The sequence below is a fragment of the Eulemur rufifrons genome, chromosome 15 (assembly GCF_041146395.1).
Source record: "Eulemur rufifrons isolate Redbay chromosome 15, OSU_ERuf_1, whole genome shotgun sequence".
Classification (NCBI taxonomy): domain Eukaryota; kingdom Metazoa; phylum Chordata; class Mammalia; order Primates; family Lemuridae; genus Eulemur; species Eulemur rufifrons.
Genome location: NC_090997.1, coordinates 27,569,825 through 27,594,587, shown reverse-complemented (window position 1 = coordinate 27,594,587; position 24,763 = coordinate 27,569,825). Strand labels below are relative to the sequence as shown.

General features: G+C 34.6%; 1 protein-coding gene across 1 annotated transcript in view; it reads left to right on the top strand.

Annotated features, from left to right (window-relative positions):
- The window catches only part of EYS (eyes shut homolog), a 1,462,097-nt gene that overhangs the window by 725,557 nt on the left and 711,777 nt on the right, over window positions 1-24,763 (top strand). The window contains 1 exon segment of the mRNA XM_069488330.1: window positions 24,341-24,533. Coding sequence (XP_069344431.1) covers window positions 24,341-24,533 — 193 coding nt within the window.

Here is a 24,763-nt window from a genome sequence, read left to right as displayed (position 1 = left end):
AGTAGATTAGGTGTAATAAATGGTTTTCAACATAATATTTTTAATTTGTAATGGGTTATTGGGATGTAACCCCATCATAAGTCAAGTCACATCTGTATATGTCTTTTGATTTTAGTCATCATTAAGATTGTTTTATGAGAAATTTTAGCATATTAATAATAGTTTTTTTTATATTCCCAGCATGATAATTGCAAAATCTTTATCACATCTAGATGTAATTTTGGTGCTGGCTCTGTCTCTTCAAACTGTCTTGTGTTTTTTGTTTTTTTTTGTTTGTTTGTTTGTTTCTGTTTTTTAGCCTTGTAATTTTATATTTAAAGCCAGACATTAAATACTGGGAAAAAGGAACTGAGATACATAGGCTTTATAACATGAGATTGTATGTTTATCTGGCTAGGTGTCAAACTGTGTTTGCTATTTGCTGTGGCTATAGGTGTCAGAGGCTAAAATCCCCTTATATTTTTGTGTTCATCTCCTTTGTCGTCTTTAAGTTTCATTAGGAAATTCTTCTTAAACAAGATCTGAGATGTGCAGTTCTTTCAACTGTAATGGCCTATTATTATAAAGGAGCAATGACAATAAGCTTTCAATGGTCCTATGATTAGGTCTCAGTTTTTTAGTGAGCCTGTGCCTCTGGGCTATGAGCTTCATGTGTGCTGCTCAGCACCCTATCCCCTTAGATAAGACTGGAAATCTACAGGGACTGGAGTATTTCCCTTCCCCTGGTATTTCCCTTCCCCCACATGGAAGGCTATAGGAGCCTAGAGTTGGGTATTTTCCTTCCCCCAGGTCAATTAGGCTCTTGTTAAGTAGTTTCATCTGAGAACAGGCCTTGTTAAGAAGAACAGAATGCTGTGGGAGTCTTTCAAAATGACTGTTCTCTCTTTTCCGTGCTGCCAACACAGGGGATTTTTCTCCAGACTTCACTGTGAGAACCTGCTAGTACTCCTGGAGGTAAAAGTCATGAAAGGGTGAGGGATTCCCTAAGACTGGGCTCCCCTAGAGGTTTTAACTCTCAAGCTTGTCTACACTTAGCCTCCAGCATTTAATCAATTAGAGTTTGTTTTCCTACCCTGATACTGATTCCAGCAGTGGTTTCTCCTTTGAGTTTCTGGTCTAGTAAGCTATAATTCTCTGTATCTGCCTATCTCTCCAATGTTTGGGGCAGTGGTTTTCCCTGTTGTTGGGTTGTAGTCTGTCCTCGGTTCTTGGTGTGTTCGTGGCCTGAGAATGACCGGACTCACCAAAAGCAAGGCAAGCATGAAACAAAGTTTATTGAGGAAGAACAAGATAGGTTTGTAGAACAAGAGCAAGATATGTTTGCCACAGATGATAAATGGACGCCCTCTCATAACAAAAGTGCTTGGTTATGGTCTGTATAGTGTCTGGATTGGGCCCTCCTTATAGTTCAGACATCAACATTGAACCACTTTGATGGACATTTGGGAGTTATGTGACCTGAGTCTTACTGAGCATGCAGATCTCCCATGAGCCTTTCTGAAAGCCCATTTGGAGGGTGAACCACAATGTAGATTTAAGCTAATGACGTGATAATTAGCCTTAAGTTGTTCTAGATCACCTTCCAGACCTTACTGTACCTCTGCATTTTTTTGCAGTTTTCACACTAAGTTTTGAATGGCAGATTGGTAGGACATTTCCTCCTCCCCCAGGTGTGGCAGTTGCTCGGGGCACTTGCCTTTGTCCCCAGGAGGGACTGGAGATCCTCACTGTCTACCTAACACTATGACCTCAATTCTCTGAAAGACCAAAGAAGAATTGATTTTTAGTTCATTTTTTTTCTTGTTGTGAAGGTGGGATGATGATTTCCCAATTTCTTATATGCCAGATTAAAACCCAGAAGTCTTGTGGTTGTTTAAAGAGTGAAAGAACCTATGAATATATTTATTAATAAGGAAAATAAATGAATTTTCTTTCATTTTTATAATTCAATATGTCTTTTAAAAAACAAATTTTTTTTTATTATAATTAGGCTTCTTAGGTTTCTCTCTTTGAATATTTTCCAGGGTTGCTAGAAGCCCTCATGGAATTGTTTAAAGGTCATTAATTTGGCTGACTGACAGAGTCTCCATTAACATGTAAAAATTAAAATATAAATAAATTGTCTTACACATGTACTCTAAGTATACCAGCTGATACAGTAGCACATGCAATCTGTGTAAAAACATTAAAGTATTTAAAATTACTGGGAATATGCAAATATTGAATTTGTGATTTAACATGAAAGAACAAAATGTAATTCAAAACATTAAGTCTTTTGCCTAAACAATTTGTAGCAATTCTCTTCACATTAAGTCCATTTATGTCACTTCAACATCCTTCTTCACATAGATCTTCAAAAAAAAATGCCACTGTCTTTTTATATTTCTTTTATTTAAGCCATTTTAAAAGCTCTCACTAATTAGATCATCATATAAAAATGTTAATTCAGGTACATGTTTATGGAATTAGAGAGGATTAATATTACTACAATTATTTTTTGTTTTATAATAAAGAGTAACTTAGAAAGTAAACAGCCCCTGCTGGATAGGGGACTGGAAAGCTATTTTTTCTTTATTTCTGAGAATTAATTTTTGGTAGATAACATTAAAGACCTGAACTCTCAGATTTTTCTCAATGTTTAGAGCTCTGACTATCTCTGACAAGCTGATAATTAGTGCAGATTATTCTTTTTATCAGACCCAATTGCAAAAGCGAATCCAAACAAGATTAAAGTCCTTATGGTTTTCTGAAATTCAAATGCTTGGTAAAAGAATTTAAGTGACAGAACACAATTTATTTTTAATGTCCTAGACTTGCTAAATAATTCAAGACAAATGAACATCCTCTTTTTAATTTGACCAGAACTGCTCATTTCTTCCTCGGTAAATGAAATTCTACCAAACAAGATTAATCCATACATTAACCAATGACTGTCAAAAGATCAGTTTTTTTTGCATTTTGCAAATGATGGAGATCCATAAAAGTGTTAACTGCAGTCTTTAAATTAAAACACCGATTATCATATAGTGTGGAAGCTGCATTTGTATTAAACAAAATTTTAACAAAGGAGAAACTATTATCTGAATGAGAAAACAATGTTCTGCGTTCTATAGCAGTACAGTCTATTTGCAGTCTCTGAATTTTAAATGTCATCTTCCAAATAGACCTAAGATGCAAGACATAGAATAATAAGATAGACCATTTGACTTGATATTTGTCTATAGTTTTGGTGTTTATTTTCTCATGATGCGAAGTCATCATTATTAATAAATATTTATTATGTATTTACTGTATTCAAGATGCTATGATTCATCCTATTGACAAAGTTTATTTTCACTTTATAGAAAATAAAGAAGCAAAAGTGCAATTCTTCAACAAACTCATAATTCTCTTTTAAAAGAAAGGATTTTGTGCTTTTGACATTTATTCATATTTGATTTCAAGTTACTGATATTTTAGATCAGTCAAAATGCATTCTTTGTACACTCACTAAAGCAAAGTATCTAGAAAACCTATAAAGAAATACAAGAACACACATTGTTCTTACATTCAAATTAAGAAAAAGAGGACAGGCTCGCATCCCCTTGAATGCATAAAAAAAACAGCAACAGTCCTCCTTTTCAAGTGAAATTTGATACTTTGCTTTAGTATATATTGAACACTATTGTTTTCAGACCCTCAATGTAATATAAAACTTATTTGGTTTCAATATCTCACCAAAGAGACCATTCAGCTATGTGGAGGGGACAAATAATGTATGGAATAATAAGGAAGTCAGCAATGGGATCAAAATGCAGGAAACTGTATGATGAAGGAAATGAAAACATTAACTAGGACACTGTTTGGTACTAATATTAAAAATATAATAAGGCAATTGGCAAACCCTGAATAAGTCATCATTAGGAGAGTTTTCTCAAGGGGCAATAGATAATGGGGTCCTCCTAAAGATTAGAAAGGTATCCCTAAAAGTGCTAAAACCTAATCTGCACCTCACGGTAGAAGCCCACCCTGAGGGTTTGCTCAGTACTGCTAATAAGAATGCTTTAGCATATTTATATATGCTTACCGTATTTATATGTGGTAGTCATTAGAAAAAAGGCTCAATCTGCTTCTCAGGACTAGTGTTACCCCAAACAAGAGAGACTGTGTTCTAAGCATTTCTAAGCAACACAGTGACAGCATTTTGTAAACTAAAGGATGTAAGCATTTTGGAGGAGGAGGAAAAGGTGCAAACTGGAATGAAAACATGTATTTTAACAATGCAAACAAGTTTTCTATATTAAATAAATATAGTTGATAGTGGGAAAAATGTAGTTTAATATTTTCAGAAGTAGAAGATTGAAAATAACAAATTGCCTACCTTACATTTTATATAACAGGCATGGCACAGCTATGATGTGCAAGGTAATATAAATAGAACAGTAGTTTTGATTTTTTTTTTTTTTTTAACTTTTTAAAGGAGAGAGAGAAAGGGGGGTAGAGAAAGAGAGAGAGATGGTGTGGAATCCCAAAGAAAGAGAAGGGAGACGCCAGCCAGTAGTTTCGATTGTTAAATGGAGTATAATAGAATTATGACTACCATATAGACCTATTTAGATATTGAAGGTAACAATTGTCCACATTTCATCTTTATGGAACATGGCTGGTAGAAAAATGTATGTGGTAGAAACTTAGAATATACTTGGTGTTGTATATTGACTCAAAGGAGAATAGGTTGTAAGGGCCAAGGGGCAAGTTCCCCTCTGCTTTCTGAAGGTTCACTGAAAAATCAACTCACAAAAGGCAGATTAATTGGAGAAAAAGCATACAGAATTATTTAATGTGTACACATGGAAACCTTCAGAATGAAAACCCAAAGATACAGGGGTAATTGTCCATTTTTATGCTTAGGTTCAACAAAGTATGGACAGCCATGTAAAAGTATGATTTGACAACAGGAGTATGAACTAATGCTAACAGATTGAGTAGGGAATCCCAGCCAGGTCCGTCTGTCTAGATTCTTCTCAGCCTGAGCTTGCATTCTTTCCTTTTTGGGTATGGGGCAAGTCCCCCTTTGGAATGGGGGTCTAATGTCCTACATACAGTCAAACAAGATAGCTCAGATAATTTCTTTATGATCAGTTTTTACACAGAGGCAGAGGGAAAGTCATAGTAATATTTTTAGGTCTTATGGCTGGCTATGGAAAATAGGCATTCTGGTTTCTATGAGCTGCCTTGGGGAAGAGGGATTCTAGTTAATATGGTTAGCCTCAGGGAAGAGTGGGAGTGAGAGGCAGGAGGGCAGGAAGAAGTCAGAGAAATGCTTTTTCTTCTGAGGCCTTCATTTTGAGGTATTGTTTTCTGAGTCCCAACAAGGCTTAATGTTTTAGACATCAATTAGATGGAAAGTTCTCTGAGCCTCTGTTTCCTTATATATAGCATGGGGTGGGGGATGGGTTGAAAGCTTGGCCATAACTAAGATAATATTTTTGGTCCATTGGAAAGAATTTTAAATGCCCACACTTACAGATCAATGTTCTTTCTTCCACAAACGTCTCATCTATTTATTTTTCAGATAGCTAACTATACATAATACTGTAGGGGTATGAGCAGAAGATATTATTAAACAACTCTCCCAAATAAAAGCAGAGGCTGGATTCCAAAATCGATTCCAAAGTCCCACATCTTGCCTTGGTCTACAAAGCTTTGCATAATTTGACCCCTTCCTGATTGCTTCTCTAGCTTTGCCTCCTGCTGGTTTCCTTCTAGCTTTTATGCAGCAGCCTTATGTTTACCCTTCAGCTGCTCAAATGCTTCGAAGTTCCATCCCTGTGTCTTTGCACATGCTTGACTTTTACCTGGAATAATCCCTAATGCTTCCCTGCGCACTCTCCCAATTCTTCTAGTCATCTTTCTGGTTTTGGCATATGTATCTTTTTCAAGGAAACCGATCAACCTTCCCATAACATATGCTTAGGTATCTTTTTTTTTTTTTTAGTAGACTGTATTTTCTAGAGCAGCATTAGGTACACAGCAAAAATGAGCAGAAAATGCAGAGTTCTCATATATCCCTTCCCCCACACATGCACAACCTCCCTCACTATCAATACACTGTACCAGAGTGGTTCATTTATTACAATTGTAAGGATCAAAGGCCCCTGGCCCCTGGTTCACCAAACTGTAGGAAGCAAGGGTCCCTGTCCCCATAAAGGTTTATGGTAAAATCACTGACATGAAGCAGATTTAACAGGAGTTTTCAGAATGAAGACTCAAAGAAATTGCCCATTTTCATGCTTAGGTTCAACAAAGTATGGAAAACTGTATAGAAATATAATTGGACAAAAAGGTCTCATCTAATGCTAACAGACTAAGTAGGGAAACCCAGCAAGGCCTGTGGATTTTTCTTGGCCTCTCTGAGCATGCATTCCTTCCTTCTGGGTATGGGGCAGGGCCCTTTCTGGAAAGAAGCTTTTATGGCCTACAGTCAAACAAGGTAGGTCAAATAATTTTGTGGCTTGTTTTTACATAGAATAATTTTAGGTTTTATGGCTGGCTTTGGGGAACAGAGGTTCTGGCATTTATGACCCACTTTGGGGAAGAGGGATTTTAGTTTCTATGGCTAGCCTAAGGGAAGCATAGGACTGAGAGGCAGGAGGACAAGGGTAGGTCAAAAGGACTTTTGCTTCTGAGGCCTTCATTTTAGGGTACTGTTTTCTGAGCCCCATCACAATCAATGAACCTAATTGACACATTATCATCTAAAGTCCATAGTTTACATTAGAGTTTACTCTTGGTCTTGTATATTCTGTGGATTTGGACAAATGCATAGCGATATGTAACCACCATCATAACGTTGTAGGGAATAAGGAAAAAACTTGTCTTTCACCCTCTGACAAATCACCTGCTGACAATCAACTCTGAAAAGGCAGATTAATCATAGAAAAGGCATACAAAATTTATTAACATGTACACGGGAAGAATCACAGAACGATTATCCAACCCCCCAATTGGGTGCTGAAGCTTATATTAGCATTTTGAGGATACAGAAAGAATGCAGGCTCAGAGGATGGCCAAAACCAAATTATGGTGGTAAATTAGGTTATAGTGGCAAGACAGATTACGAGAGGGAAAGAGAAGGAGTCCTGGCTAGCAAAGATGGTCTTGTTATATATATAGAAAACTTTACATATAGCAGCCCTAAGAGAGAATAGATGGTAAATGTTTCTTTCAGACTTTTAAAGGTTTCAGGCTCTCATTTCATCTTTCCTAGATCCAGACAGGGAAGGCCTGGCTGCATCAGTGCACATTCTCTACAGATCCAAATTTTCCACACAAAAGATAGCTTTGCAGGGAATCCTCTGTATGCTGAATCTCTAATAGCCACCTCAAAGTACATCAAGGAAATATATTTTGGGGTATAATATTTTGATTTCCCTCGGATCATACAGAATAATTGCAATGTCCTAATAATCCTCTGTGATCCACCTGTTACTTCCTCTGTTCCCTGAACCCATTGGCAACCACTGATCTTTTTACTATCTCTGTAGTTTCTCCTTTTTCAGGATGTCGTATAGTTGGAATCATACAGTAGGTGGACTTTTCACATTGGCTTCTTTCACTTAGTGATATGGATTTAAAGCTGTTCCATATTTTTTCATGGCTAGAGAGTTCATTTCTTTTTAGGACTGAATAATACTTCATTGTCTAGGTAGACTGCAGTTTATTCATTTACCTGCTGAAGTTTTTATCTTGATTATTTCCAAGTTTGGACAATTATAAATAAAGCTGCTAAAAACATGTTTGCAGGTTTTTCTGCAAACATAAGTTTTCAATTCATTTGTGTGTATACCAGAGAACATAATTGCTAGATGAGATGGTGATAGTATGTTTACTTATACAATAAACTTCCAAACTGTCTTCCCACGTGTTTGTACCATTTTGCATTCCCATTAGGCATCCTGTTATAATTTGTCTTTATAGCAATTGCTAACACTGTAATTCATCACTTATTTGTGTGGCTATATGTTTACTCTTTGATCAACCAGCACCTTTCCTCTACACTCCACTCTGCTTTTCTCATTTTCAGTAAGTTCCGTGAGAATGGGAACTGTGCACATATTGTTTACCTCTCTTATTCAGATAGATACCACATAGTAGATTCTAAATGAATTTGAATCATTATTAAATGAACAAAAAATAGATCATAATTATTTTGGTGTTAATTTCAACTAAGCATAAGAATTTTGCAAAACAGTACTTTGGATGCAATGTCATATACTTTTCTAAGTATAATGTATTCTTCTCTACAATAATATTGAGAATGATTTAAATATCACTTGGGCCATAAGATACCATTAAAATTAGTCATTATTGATGAAGCATTAACTGTTTGCCAGGCTAAGTGTTTTAGATGTTTTACCTCTCTGAATATTTATAACAAATATGTGACAATAGAATCATTATTATTTATCCGTATTGTGCAGATGAAGAAACGGACTCAGAGAGGTTGGGACACTTATTCGTAGGTGGTAGATGTTAGAATTAGGTTTGTCCAGGAATCCAAACTCTATATCCATAAGTACTATGTCAGCAAGGTTAAATTCTGCAACCAAATACAGTTCTAGATCTTTTCACTAGAGCTACACTCAAATTTCTTTTGGTAAATACAAACTACATTAATAAAGATTCAATTTGTATAGTCTGCTATGGTCTGAATGTTTGTGTTCCCCACTCCCAAAATCATATGTTAAAATCCTAACCTCCAAGGCTATGGTATTAGGAGGTAGGGCTTTTGGGGAGGTGATTATGTCATGAGGACATAATACTCATAATTAGGACAAATGCTGTATAAGAAAGATCCCAGATAGCTAGGCAGTCCCTTCCAGAATATGAGGATATAGCTAGAAGGCAACATTTATGAAAAAGTGGACATTTACCAGACACTAAATTTGCTGGCTCTTTTATCTTGTACTTCCCAGCCTCCAGAGCTGTGAGAAATAAACTCTGTCATTTATAAGCTACCCAGTTTATGATATTTTTGTTACAGCAGCCTGAACAGACTAAGACATAGTTCCTAGAAAATTCTTTTATATTTGTATACCAAAATTTCTTATTTCACATGGTTCTTACATTATAACTAATGGAACTGTGTGTTTTACACCTGCCAGTTTATTCTATAAATAATTAAATTCTGGCCAGGCAGCAGAAGGAAATACGATAACCCACATCTACTGCATATCTTTGATGATAAAAACCAATCTCTCTGCTTCTCTGCTTTTTCTGGCATTGCCACTGAGAAACAGCAGGATGTTAGTGCTTCCCTTGTGGCCTAGGAGTCTTTTTTTATTCATACTCAATGCACCTGCTTTAAGCTTTTTTCCCCCTTAATTAAAAATAAATGAAACTAAGAAAAGAGTCAATGTGTAGGAAGGAATAAGAACTGTTGGTTGCTGCTCTCCATGCAGCTCAGGGGTACTGATGAGCAGTACAGCATATTTTGCTTGCTGTTTTTTATTTATTTTGGGTGTCAGATGTTTTCCTTGTACCATTGTGTTTGATTTGTTTCTGTCTTACTTTGTGTAACTGTTTTCATGTCATCTTCACTTGCATTTTCCAAGTGAGGGGAGGGTTGTATGTCTATTCCCAGAACTTGAAGATCAGCTTCAAAGAAATTCTAATTGTAAGCCTAATATACTTCCATCTGAAAGCAGAAAGATAAAAAAATATTGTCACAGTAATACAGAACATGAGATCAGCTTGATAGTGTTTAGAAGACACCTGCTTAATGTTTTAAAATGAGGATGCCAACTTTATGTTTTTAATGATGTTCTACCTAAAAAGATAAGTGTAAAATGATCAATGTATTTATTGGCGTATGTCATGCACACAACTCTGGCTGTTTTGGCTGGTATATAATAGCAGCCCATGCTAAAGATGGATAAACAAATGATCGGATATATTAACTAATGTGTGTTGATAGAGATGTAAACACAATATGCTACGGATGTTAAAATAAAGATATGGAGCCAACTTGATTTGTTTAAATTGGCTCAAGGATTAGTTCTGATAGGAGAGCAAGCCTAAATGACAAGTATAGCAAGTATGAGTGAATATGTGTAGACAGTGCCCTAGTGAGAACAGGTAGAGCAGATTGCAAATTATTTTCAAGGGGTGTGAATGGAAGGATGTGAAGGTATGTTATTAAAACAAACACCTTTTATAACACATTTTTAGCATTTAATGTGTGTATATTTATTGCACTTGGATTGACAAAATTACTTGAGATGTGGTTTTTGATCTTGAGTTTAACTTTATAAAAAGGAGATGCAATATGAATAAAGACAATTATAACACAGAGTTGAAATAGGTAAGTGGCATAAGATGTAAGCAAATAAGGATTATAGAGATTTAGAGAATGAAGACATTATTTCCACTGCAGAAATTGAAAAATAATTCATGAAATAAATGTCTTTCTCATGAGCAGTTAGTTGAATATCCTATGATTGAGGAAATCTTCCCTAAATGGTATAGGTATTTGGTGGTAGGAAAAAAATTTAACTTTCTACTTGTCAGCTCTCAAAAGACAATTGGGGAATACTGGATGTTCACATTGATGTGCCATTGACTTAACCTACAGCATCTGCTAATTTCATATCTTCTTCCTGAAATAGTAGAGAGCTCATAATATTTGGCTTCTGGGATGTTATTTAGTTGTAGTTAGTGTAGTTAGTACATAAGAAGGTCACTGGCATCTCTTTAAGTAGGATCATGGATACCAAAAATAATTGACATTTAATTGAACTTAATTGTTGTGGAAAGTTGATATAATAAAATCCCATCTACTTAAAATTTGTAAGTAACCTTTTTGATATATCTTCTATCAAAATATAATGTTTACTGCTATATGGATTGTTTTTATTTCTAAATTTATTTTTTATTTTGATATGAACTTTTAATTTTCTTTCTTTCTTTCTTTTTTTTTTTTTTTTGGAAAAGAATAGAAAAGTATTCAAAGTAAATTTATTACAAACAGAGTTTTATTCCAATCCATCATCTATAAGTCCAAAAGATTTTTTGGAAAGTAATTTGTTCTTTTGTGTGTACAGGTGCATTTACCAGTATTAAAAAAAAGAAAAAAAAGTTTAAATATCTTCATTAGAAATGTATTAAAATTTATGATTTATGTGCATGGTTTTGAATAATTTATACATACTATAATTCATTTTCAGATGTTTAGTTTACTAGATTGTATCTTTCATTTAGTAATTTAAATTTGATTATCAATTTATGAACTCATTGTGCTCTGCAGGCTTGTTTTATAAGCTACCTGTTAATTTCACTGAAAACTGGTATATGAAGATCTTGTCTCAAGACTGTAGTTCAACATTTCTCACATACTGATTTAGATGCTTAAGGACTATTTTTGCTGTTAAAAAGCTATAGACTTGCAAAAGTGTAAAATATGTCAACCAACAATCACAGTATGATAGATAATGGCTATACTATAATTAAGATTTGCACAATATTCCATGAAAGCACAATGATAATGTACTAAAAAATTAGAAATCATAGAAGACTTCCAAGAATATGTTGAGCTAAGTTAAAACAGTTGAGTACCTAAGTAACCTAGATTCAGGGTAGGACTATATGGCAGTAGAGGGATTTCAGGAAGGGAAACACCATATGTGAAGAAGGATTTACAATAGCATATGTGAAAACATGGAAAAAATAACTTAAGAAATAGCCAGTGACATTGTGTGCTAGGCTAAATTGTTTTTACTTTTTCCTAAGAAGAGTGGTAAGGAACTGATGATTTTTTAAGCTGATGAATTATGTGATTGTTTTCTTTTGAAAGATAACCTTGACACATATTCTATACTTAGTAAGTGTGCTTTTGAGGCTTTGCCTCTAAAACAATGTCTCTTGACCTCTTGCTTCATCAACTTTCTGCAATAATGTTTGTTGCCTGAGAATCTATTTCTAGTATTAACTTTGACTTCTCCCCTGAGCTATACTTTCCATCGTCTTTCTTATTGCATCTTCCTTTCGATAGTCTGGAAGAGAAAAAGTCTGATTCAGTACATTCCTTAACATTTTTATTCCTGCATTCATTGGTCCCCTAAGATCTCCCTGCAGATTAAAATTACATAGCAAAGCAATGAACTTGTACTTTCAGAACCATCTTCACTGAAGCAAATCCCCTGAAGATCTGGTAGCCAAATTCAATGAGGGAAAAGAAACTTGTCCTTTAAGAAAGTAGAGGCCTCACTACCAATTGTCAGACACCAGGAAAGAAGTGATTATCTCACATTTATATTGGCCTCACCCCATAAAACTTAAATGGGGATACCGTGGTTCTACTTTGTGGAAAATTCCACAAATGCCTCAATATTCTTCAGACTTTATGCAAATTTATGGAGTTATAGACCCATAGCTTTTATTCATAGCCTATGATTTCATTCTCATCTTTTACCTTGAGAAGGAGAAAAATAACTGATTTGAATTAACAATTGACCATCATACTTAAAAAGATTTTGAAGGGTTTTGGCCATACATTGTCATGTTCTCAGACAAGAAACATTATTATCATCCTCCCCCTTCCACCCTCCACCCTCCCCTCTTCTTGATTTCCAATGACTTTAACTTCCCTTTGTCCCCATGTGTGCCCATTGGTTAGTTCCAACTTATGAGAGAGTACATGTGGCATTTGTTTTTCTATTCTTGAGATACTTCTCTTAGGATAATTGTCTCCAGTTCCATCCACATTGCTGCAGAAGACATTAATCCATGGCTGGGTAGTACTACATGATATATATATATATATATATATGTGCATATCTTAATATATCACATTTTGTTAATCTATTCATAAATGTATGGGCATTTAAGTTGATTCCACTTCTTTGTGATTGTGAATTGTGCTGCAATGAACATTTGAGTGCAGGGTCTTTTTTTGATGAAATGACTTCTTTTCCTTTGGGTAGATACCTAGTAGTAGGATTGCTGGATCAAATGGTAGGTAATTTTTATATTCATTCAAAAAACATTAATTGGCTAGCAGCATATCAATAGTGTGCTGAATATGGTGCAGAATGGAAAGGACGTAGGCTTTTGTCTAGTGATGCTTACAGTGTACTGGGAAAGATATATAGATCAGGTATTAGACAATAAAAATATAATTCAAACTGTACTTAGTATCCAGAAGGAAAAGAAAAAGTTACTATGAGAGAAAAATACTGTAGACAGAAAAGAAGTTCTCTCTAAAGAAGGGATATTTAAGACCCGAGGGATGAGAAGAAATAATGGATATGATGTCAGAGGTATCAATATATGTGAGTGTCATGAGAAGGAAAAGATCTTGTCCTGTAAGGGATAGAAAAGAATGGATGATGTGAATTGAGCACAGTAAGCATGGTGGGAGCAACGGTGCAGAAATGGCTGCTGAAGTAAGCAGTCAGGTTATATAGGGAGTCCTAAAGAATAGCAAGTAGTTTGAATTTTCTTCTAATGCAAAAGAAATATATTAATATATTTTTCAATAGAGGAGTGGTATGATCTTTTTCAGATGTTTAAAATATGCCTGTTCTTCTGTAAATAAAGATCTGGAAGGAGGTTAAAAGTAGAGGAGAAGAACCAGCTAGGCTATTACAATTATCATGTGAAAGATAGTGATAGCTTGGTCTAGGGTTGTGGCAAAGCAAATTCAGAGAAAAGGCTAAATTTGAAATATATTATGGAAGAGGAATTAGCAAGACACGGTATTGAGTAGATGTGTGAGATAGAAGAGAATAAGAAATTAAGGAGGACTTAAGCAATAAAGTAATGGGAATACATTTCCTGAAACTGGACAGATGGTTAAGGGGACATGTAAGAATGGAGGGGCTGAAGCATTACTTCAATATGGTGCATTTTATGTTTAAAGTTCCCATGAGATATTTAAGTAATGATGCTAAATAAATGGTTATGTAAGAATATACTACAGAGAGGTGTGAAGTGGAGATATAATTTTCGGACTCATCAATATACAGATATCTTTATGGCTCTTTGAATAAATGACAATACTTCTGGGAAGAATGTAGAAATAAAAGATACGAAGTTGAAGAAAAAGCCCTGATAAATTCCACATTAAAAGCCAGAAAGAAGAGAAGGAGCCAACAGAGGAGACTGAGAATATATAGCAGGAAAAGGAAGGAGGTATGAGAGAAACCAAATGTTTTAGAAGGTATTAACTATGTTAAATATTGTTTAGGATTTGAACAAGATGAAGACCAAAAACTGTGCTTTGAGTTTAATAGCATGGTAGTATTTCTGGAAATTCACTGGAATAGTTCTAGTGACAAGATGACATGAAAGCTGGATTAGAATGGCCGGAGGAAAGAATGGCATGTGTGGAAGATTTAATGAATATTTCTTTCAAAATATTTGTCTTGTCTAAAAAGAGGAAAGATATGTGAGGAAGTATTTATATAAAAATGTTTTCAATGGTGTATTTGTCTTCAACAAATGTTTACTGACCGTCAATCACGTATGTATCAGTACCAGCCATCATACTAGCCCTGGTCATGCAGTGGGGAAGGTGTAACAAAGAGTCTGCTGTGTAGAGGCACTGTTAGGATGCTGGCAAAGACATATAAGTCAAGTTGGCATAATAACAGGTATTGCTGCATAACAAATTGCTACAAACTTACCAGCTTAAAACAAAACCCGTTTATTAGCTTATAGTTCTGCCAGTCAGAAGTCAGGCGTGGTATGACTGGCTTCTCTGATCAGGGTATCATGTGGCTGGGATCAAGTGTTAGCTGGGCTCCATACTTGTCTAGAGAATCTGGGGAAAAAATCCCCTTTCAAGCTCATTTCTGTTGTCTGCAGAATTCAATTCTTTGTTGTTGACTATATGTCTGAATTCTTGTCACCTTGCTGGCTGTGAGCTGGAGGCTGCTCTCAACTCCTAGAGGCCACCTGAATTTCTTGCCATGTGCCCCACTTTATTTTTGAATCAGCAATGAGGCCTAAATCCTTCTTATACTTTAAATCACTGGCTTTCTCTTTGTAACCATCAGGGGAAAAAAAAAACAAAAAACTGCTTTTAAAGGGCTCATGTAACTGTCTCAGGCCCACGTAGATCATCTCCTTTTCTAAAATTCAACAGTACCGTGTTATATAACATAACCTCATGGGAGTTAAATCCGTCATATTCCCAGTATGTTGTGTTGTGCAGGGCCTGGACAGTGTGGGTGTGGGGTGGGCAGGAAATCTTGGAAGCCATCTTACAATCCTTAAAATTCTGCTAACAAAGACAGGATGGGAATAAAGTTTACTTTGTAAATTCCTCTGCCTTTTCCTACCAACAAGTTATGGGAGAAGTGTTTTAACTAGATGTAATATATTATTGGTGGTTGGTCTTGTGACTGGGCAGTGATTTGTAACTAGTGACCTGAGAATTTTATATAGTAAAATTGATATAGAATTGGAAATTATGTAAGTGTTGTAAAATTTGCCAAAAAGCATATTCTTTAAAGAGAACTTCAGTATAGCGAATCTTTCTTAATGGAATATGATAATTGCAATTAGCATAAACTGAAAATTTCACTGTCTATGAAACTGGGAAGAATTATTGCTGCCTAGATCTGAAATTGATGGAGTAACTAAGCCTATACTTAGAAACTGATTTCCTTAGTGACTTTATCTTGGTCCCCCTTCCTGAAGTTTCCTTTGTAATTCTACAAAGAACAGCATGCCACGAATTTAGCATACCAATTATCTGAACTGTTTCTCCTAATTATAAAAAAAAATTCACTGTAAGATGAAAAATATCGCTCTGAGAAAATTTTCAAAGAGTATCAAGCTACAAGCCTATAGATCCAGTACTCTATAGTCTTTGACAAAAGTAGTATATATAAACAGGCCAACATCATGGGTGTGTGACCTGTGAGTTACACAGGACCGTGCCCTTAGAAGCTTCTATCCCCCCGCACACACTTGGTCTAAAGTTCTGCTGTCATTGATTTGAAATATTTAACCATTTTTCAACAAGGGGCTCATGTTTTGATTTTGCACTAATCCCCACAAATTCTATAGACTGTTCTATGTATAAGCAATGAAATATGTTGCCAATGCATATTTTGAGAGTGTTGGAAAATTTCAAGCTGTCAATTATTTTAGTAAACTTTACAGTCCGGGCATGGTGGCTCATCCCTGTAATCCTAGGACTCTTGGAGGCCAAGGTAGGAGAACCGCTTGAAGTCAGGAGTTCGAGACCAGCCTGAGCAAGAGTGAGACCCCGTCTCTACTAAAAATAGAAAAAAATTAGCCAGGCGTGATGGTGCGTTTGCATGCCTGTAGTCCCAGCTACTTGGGAGGCTGAGGCAGGAGGATCGCTTGAGCCCAGGAGTTTGAGGTTGCTGTGAGCCAGGCTGATGCCACAGCACTGTAGCCTGGGCAACAGAGGAAGACTCTTTGTCTCAGATAAATAAATAAATAAATAAACTTTACAGAAAAAATGTGGCCTACCAGTTTTGAGAAAAATAGATTGAACATAGAATTAGGTTAAATTGATTACAACTACTAGAATTTTTTTCTTTATTATATACTCCTCATTTCAAGTAGAAAATAAGTATGAGGCACAACATTACATCTTCAAATGTACTATCAATAGAATGAAAAATCATAAACCAGTGGATTGTGAAGTCATTCAGATAATAGACACTGTTTTTCCCAGATCTTATAACATAGTTTGTGATGATCTTATTTGATAGTGATGTTTGTCATATAGACTGTTAAAGTAGATTATTTTAATTTTATTAACTAAAATAATCATCTGTATAGTAGAACTGTAGCAAATCTTGAAGATGTTTCACCTGGCAAAAACCACAGTATACTGGTTTTGAGTGGGGTTCTGGAGCCTCACAGCCTTGATAAGAATATTGGCTCTGTCATTTTCTAGCTCTATTACCAGAGAATTAGAGAGAAGAACCATGGGATAACACTGGTTTCCTTTAGACCATACTTTCTTACTTCATTAAAATGATCTAAGGATAATTCTGCCTCAGAAGAGCCTCATATTTCTAACTCGCTACTCTACATCCACATCTGGTAGCCAATAAGCTTATCAAATTTAATGGATTTAAACAGAAATTGTTATCTACCTCAAATCAGTAACTGGTCTTTGCCAGTTCTCTTGAAATTAGTAAATGACACCACTAATCATGCCATTGATAGGAACAAAAACTATGAATCACCCATAAAAATTCTTTTACTTTCACCCCATACATCTATTTCTTCAGCATATATAGGCTTTGCCTTCCAAATATATCCTAAATGCAACCTTGACTCACTATATCTACCTATCTACTCCGAATTAGTCTATATTTTCCTCTTGCCATTATCACCTTCCAGGTGGTATCTCAGCTTCCATTCCTCTCCTCATCCCAAACTCCCTTGAGAGTCTATTATCTACAGAAATCTTTTCATGATATTAATCAGACCATTACCTTCTTGCTCCAAATATTCAAATGGATTCCCATTATTCTCAGAATTAATTCTAAAATCAAGAACAAACAAATAAACAACTAAAGCAGCCTACATTAGCTGGTTTCTGGCCATGTCTGTGACATCACTTCCACCTGCTAATGGCTTCCCCTTATTTTCTTTAGCCGCCCATCTTGCTGTTGCTCGGTCATGCTAAGCATGCCCCTAGGCATTTGCAATGCTGTTCTTTTTACCTTAAATGCTCTTTCCTCAAATATGTACATTAATTAAGATCCCTGCTCAGAGAGGACTTCCCTGCCAGTCCCTCCAAAACAGCTCTTGCTGTTTTTTCTTAGCATGTATCTTGGAATATTTTGTCTTTAAATCACTTATCACCAATTGTTATTAATCAATCAACCAATTAATTCCAATTCCTTTACTAATATACAAGCTATATAATGGGGAAAACTTTGCTTATCTTGTTGACAAGTTCATTTCCAACACTTAAAACAGTCACTAGCACCTAGAAATTGAGCAATAAATATTTTTTGAGTGAAGCCATAGATGGCTACATAATGTCCATGAGAAAGGCATGACCATATTTTCATAAAGCTCTGATTTGAAAAATCTTATTTGCATGTTTTTCCTCAAATATAGATTTAGAAAGGAAAATTAGTTTTTTTAAAGAAGTCATGATGCTTTAAAGAAATGACTATCATCATCTTATCACCTATTAAATTTTCAATAAATATCAGTGAGTAAATTATTATGCTATTCATCTATTCATGGAAGACACTCAATACCTGTTTGGCAGATAAATAAATGAAGGAATAAGAGACATATTGGTAAAATAAATTAACTAGAGTAACCATGAAGTTAGGAAAGAAATATGTAAAATTAAAGGTTTACTGAGTTATAGTGCAGCTAAATATTTGAAATTTCCAAATTCTTCATGTGTAATCAAGCAATTATCAAAAAAGAAATGTCCAACCATTTTAAGATGTTTTGCTTTGGTTTATTTTCCTTGTAGGTGGCAAAGAATATCATCAAAAAGAGCAGGTGAGGCAGTTTTGTATATTAATGGACAATGATAACTATGATAACAATAATCTCCAAAATTCCACAAGATTAATATAATAGAATTTTATCTTCATGCATATCTGGTCCAAACGCATGTCTCTGACTTCAGCTACCCTCTTTCAAATAGAGATTTAGGGACCCAGGCTGCTCCCTTTTGTGACTCTATGGTCTTTAACATGTGTCTTCACAAGTCACCGGGGGAAGAGGCTCAAGGCTCAAGGTTCACACATAGCACATATTTATGGATCAATATGAAAGTGATACACTTAATGACCATTCACATTTCCTTGGTCATAAGTAAGTCACAGAGTCACATATAACTACAAGAGTGACTGAGACATTGTAGTCCAAGAGGAAGAGGAAGTATGTTTAGTTAAACATGGAGTTAGCTTTGCTACACAGTTTGGGATTTAACTAAGAAGAATAGAGAAATTTCTCCAGGATAAATTGTCTTGGCATGTATTGAATGTCTTGAGAATGAATTAACATATACAACATTTGTATAAACATATCAATGAATGTATCAATATATCCTCTCTCTCTCTTGCTCTCTCTCTCTCATATGGGAGGAAGAGGAAGGAAGGGAGGAAGGAAGAAGGTCAAACAGTTAAAATCTACTTGGTGGAATATTTAGTAAAAAAAAAATTCTACCCAAAAGAATAAAAGACATTCTATGACAAAGATACCTGCACCCGAATGTATATAGCAGCACAATTCACAATTGCGAAGATGTGGAAACAACTCAAGTGCCCATCAATACATGAGTGGATTAATAAAATGTGGTATATGTACACCATGGAGTACCACTCAGCGAAAAGAAACAATGGTGATATAGCACCTCTTGTATTTTCCTGGGAAGAGTTGGAACCCATTCTATTAAGTGAAGTATCCCAAGAATGGAAAAATAAGCACCACGTGTACTCACCATCAAATTGGTTTCACTGATCGTCACCTAAGAGCACATTTAGGAATAACATTGATCGGGTGTCAGACAGATGTGGATGGGGGAGGGGATGGGTGTATATATACATAATGAGTGTGATGCTCACTGTCTAGGGGATGGACATGTTTGAAGCTCTGACTCAGGGGGGTGGGGGGAGAAGGGCAATATATGTAACCTAAACTTTTGTACCCCCACAATATGCTGAAATAAGAAGAAAAAAAAAAAAACCCCAAAAAATCACATGATGAGTTGCTTATTGCTAGTACTTGGGAAATAGAGATTTTTTTCTATCAAGCTTGAAATTGAGAAAATAAGTTCACCTTTGAGAGTTAAACTCTAAGAACAGCATATGATAGATGTGAGCCTAGGCATGCAACATGGGAAAGAAAAAGTCTGGTTTCCTGGCTGCTGGACCTAAGTATCACCTGGAAGAATGAATGTCTTACTATATTGAATGTTATAGTAGTGTACACTATCAGAGAGCATATCAGAATCATAGAGACAGATATTGACAATGCCATTGTAAGTTGGTATAGGGATAGTTAGCTTTAACCAATGGACATCAAGTATTCCAGTCCTATTAATTAGATCATTCCTATAATGATATCTTAACCTGATGTCATTAAGCATTCAAATCAACTAATTCTACATGTTCCAATGTAATGTATATGAAAGAAACCTTTAATTCTTGTGTAGTAGCTATGCTGACACAGAGAGAACTTGTTGATCATGGGAACTTTGAGGATTCCCTAAAACTGTGGTGGTGATTTTTCATGGTAATTAATAATGGCTTTTGACTATAATTTTTGGAGAAAAGTGCTGACCAGGACTATGCAAGCATTTATGAGCTGTTAACACCTGCATTTTCACTGTAAGCTAGTATGTTGGCATTCTGATCTCTACCGTAGTTTCATGTGCGTTTTCATTGATCTGTTAAGTCTTTCCTGGGCTTGCTGTTACAGTGAAGAAAAGGACAAATCACTGGGTCCTTAAGGTGTAAAATCATATTCAATTTTTTTCTTGCTGTTTCTTTTATCACTTCTAGTTTCAACTTTTACTATTTTCTCTCTTTTTCTGAATTTACATGCATGCTTTACTCATTAGGCTTATGGATCCTGTGTTTTTGTTTACTATGGATATTTTTCCATTTAATGTTTGTTTTTTTATGTGCAAAAACTTTATAATTCATTTTTTCTTTTATTTTTAGTGGACACATAATTGTACACATTTATGGGATACAGAGTGATATTTTAATACATGTCTACAGTGTGTAATGGTCAAATAAGAATAATTAGCATATCCATCACTGCAAACATTTATCATTTCTTTGTGTTGTGAACATTCAAAATCCTCTATTCTAGCTTTTTAAAAGTTCACACTAAATTATTATTAACCATATTCACCCCACAGTGCCACAGAACACTAGAAATTCCCCCATCTAATTGTAACTTTGTATCTAATAATCAACCTCTCTGTATCTTCCCCTCTCCAATCTTTCTCAACCCCTCATGATCAAAATTCTACTCTTTACTTCAATGAGCCTAACGTTTTTTAGTTTCCACATATGAATGAGAACGCGTGGTATCTGTCTTTCTGTGCCTGGCTTATTTCAGTTAACATAATGTCCTCCAGGTTCATCAATATTATATCAAATAACATAATTTCATTCTTTTTTATGACTACATAGTATTTCTTTATGTATATATACCACATTTTCTTTATCCATTAATCTCTTGATGGACATTTAGATTGATTCCAAATCTTGGCTATTGTGAATAGAGCTGCAGTAGACATGGAAATGAAGGTCTTTCTTTGATACGCTGATTTTCTTTTCTTTGGATAAATACCCAGTAGTGGGACTGCAAGATCGTACAGTACTTCTGTTTTTAGTTTTTTGTAAACCTCCATACTGTTTTTCATAATGACAGTACTAAGTTACATTATCATCAATAATGTATGAGAGTTCCCTTTCTCCACATCCTTGCTGGAATTTGGTTTTTTTTTTTTTTGTTTTTTTTTTTTGTATTTTTAGTAATAGCCATTCTAACAGGGGTGAGTTGATTTCTCATTGTGGTTTTGATTTGCATTTCCCTGACGATTAGTGATGTTGAACATTTTTTCATATAGCTGTTGGCCATTTGTATGTCTTCTTTTGAGAAATGTCTATTCAGATTCTTTGCTTACTTTTTATTTGGATTATTTGTATTTATGCTGTCAAGTTATTTGACTTTCTTATATATTCTGGATATTAGTCCCCTGTCAGATTACTAGTTTTTAAACCTTTTCTCCTATTCTCAGGTTATCTGTTCACTCAGTTTACTGTTTCCTTTGGTGTGCAGAGATTTTTAGTTTAAGTCAGTTCCATTTGTCTATTTTTGTTTTTGTTGTCTGTGCTTTTAAAATCTTAGCCATAAAATTTTAGACTAGATCAATGTCCCAAACATTTCCCCCCAGGTTTTCTTCTAGTTGTTTTATAGTTTTGGGGCTTATGCTTAAGTCTTTAATCCATTTTGAGTTGATTTTTGTATATATTTTTATTCTTTTCCTAATGGATATCCAGTTTGCCAAGTACCACTTATTGAAGAGACTGTCCTTGCCCAACGTTTGTTCTTGGGGACTTTGTCAAAAATCAGTTGGCTGTAAATATGTGAACTTATTTTTGGGTTCTCTATTCTGTTCCATGGGTCTATATATCTGTTTTTATACCAATAACATGCTGTTATGATTACTATAGTTTTGTAGTATATTTTGAAGTCAAGTAATGTGATGCCCACAGCTTTGTTCTTTTTGTTCAGGATTTATTTGTGTATTCAGGGTTTTTGTAGTTCCATAAAAATTTTAGGAGTGTTTGTTCTGATACAGTGAACAATGTCATTGCAATTTTGATAGGGATTGCATTGAATCTATAGATTGCTTTTGGTAGTATGATCATTTTAACAATATTAACTCTTATAATCTATGACCTTGGGATGTATTTTCATTTCTTTGTATCTTCTTCAATTGTTTTCATCAGAGTTGTGTAGTTTTCATTGTAGACATCTTTCGCCTCCTTGCTCAAATTTCTCTAGCTATTTTTTATGGCTATTGTGAATGTGATTACTTTCTTGATTGCTTTTTCAACTAATTCATTATTGGTGTATAGAAATGCTACTGATTTTTTATGTTGATTTTGTATCGTACAACTTCACTGAATTCGTTTATTATCTCTAAGAATTTTTTGGTGATAACTTTAGGTTTTTCTGTATATAAGCTCATGCCATCTGTAAAGAAGGACAATTTGACTTATTCTTTGTTAATTTGAATATCATTTATTTCTTTCTCTTAACTAATGGCTGTGACTAGGACTTCCGGTACTCTGTTGAATAAGAGTAGTAAAAGTAGGCATCCTTGTCTTGTTTCAGTTCTTAGAGGAAAGGCTTTCAGCTTTTGCCCATTCAATATGATGTTAGCTATTAGTTTGTCATATTGAGCCCTATAGTGTTGCCTAATTTGTTGAAAAATTTTATGTCAAATGATGCTCAATTTTATGTAATTTTTTCTGCATCTATTGAGATGATCATATGGTTTTTGTCCTTGATTCTTTTGATGTGATGTATCACATTTATTGATCATCAAACCATACTTGCATTCCTGGGATAAATACCACTTGATTGTGGTACATTATATTTCAGATGTGTTGTTGGATTCAGTTTGCTAGTGTTTTGTTGAGGATTTTTGCATCTATGTTCATCAAGAATATTGGCCTATAGCTTCCCTTTTGTGATATGTCCTTATCTAGTTTTAGTATCAGGATAATATTGAGCTCATAGAATCGGTTAGGAGAAAATTTATCCTCTTTGATTTTTTTGTAATAGTTTGAGAAGAATTAGTGTTAGTTTTTCTTTAAAAGTATAGTGAAAATCATCAGTAAAACCATCTGGCCTTGAGCTTTTCTTTGTTGAGAGAAGCAGTTATCTAACATCAGCAATCTTCTGACCTTTATAAAAACGTTCAGGTGTGAGTTGAAAGTGACTATGGGATATAAAACTATGCAATAAAAAAAAAAAAGAAAATCCAAAACATGCCTTAAGTTTATGCAAATTAGATACAGTCTTGAACAAATACTAAAGCAGTAAAATAGGGATACCTATCAGGTATGTCATTAGTATTAGAAAATAGACATGTATTTGAATTTCAAAACAACTTTAAAATTGTATTTCCTTAAAGATCAAAATGGTTTAAAGAGTACAGTTACTTTTTAACTCTATGTTTAAGAGAGTATCCCCCTGATCCATGCATCACAATTCTCTTTTTTATGAGCTAAAAACAATTTCTTCTTGTGGAAATTGTTTCACAAGGATGTGGCAGAAATAGGCTATTCATGTCAAACTAAAATATATACAGAACATTGTTTCTGTAACTCAATACAAATTAGAATGATTTGAACATCACAAGAAAATATTTTCAAATTTTCTATTGTAAATATTCTATTTTATATTAGCTTCCAACTAAATATGACTGATAGGGCAGAAAATGTATAATTTGTATCATAGGTTTTATATCCATATTGATTTCCATATAGTACAAATTCCTAATTGAAAAAAAAATCCTCAAATCAAATGTAAAGTAGTATTTTGATTTAAAATTAAAAGAATTAAGAATAAATTTGGTCATCCCATTGAGCATATTCTGAATTAGAAGGATTGAATTAATTTTGAAATATGGGTAAAATTTACTATAGAGATTTCATTTTCAAATAAAATAAGGTGATTATTTGAGTCATCCAATGTGACTATGAAAATGCAAATGGACCTCAAAACAAACTTAAAATATTCTCTCTCAGGAACAAAGAAACCATGAGCTTAATTTAATTACCATAATTGTCGTTTGCAGACCTGCTCCATTGGGCTTCTTTGTGGTGATGAAATAAGCAGAATTACCTGTTTACCTCCCATCTCTCAAAGAACAGATGCCATTTCTGCACAAATGTATACAGTACCCCCTTCTGAGACTTCAGTCAGTAGCTTTCCATCTTTAAAGGCTACAAGAATATGGAACATACTGGATACTTATCCAGTTGATCAAGGTAAGTAGAAGGAAGGAAGATATGAAGAAGTTTAGAGTTTGAAAAAGTTGTATCCTGAAAATGTATTTTCTGAGTTATTCAATATTTATTTGTCTTGTACTGCTTTCTTCATTGTCTGTATTTAATGTGCTCTGAATTGTTTATATGTAAACTTATGTTTCTATCAATTTATTTTGAAAGTGCTCAAATAAAAAATATGTATTTTCATATTCTGAAGTATTTTGACACCT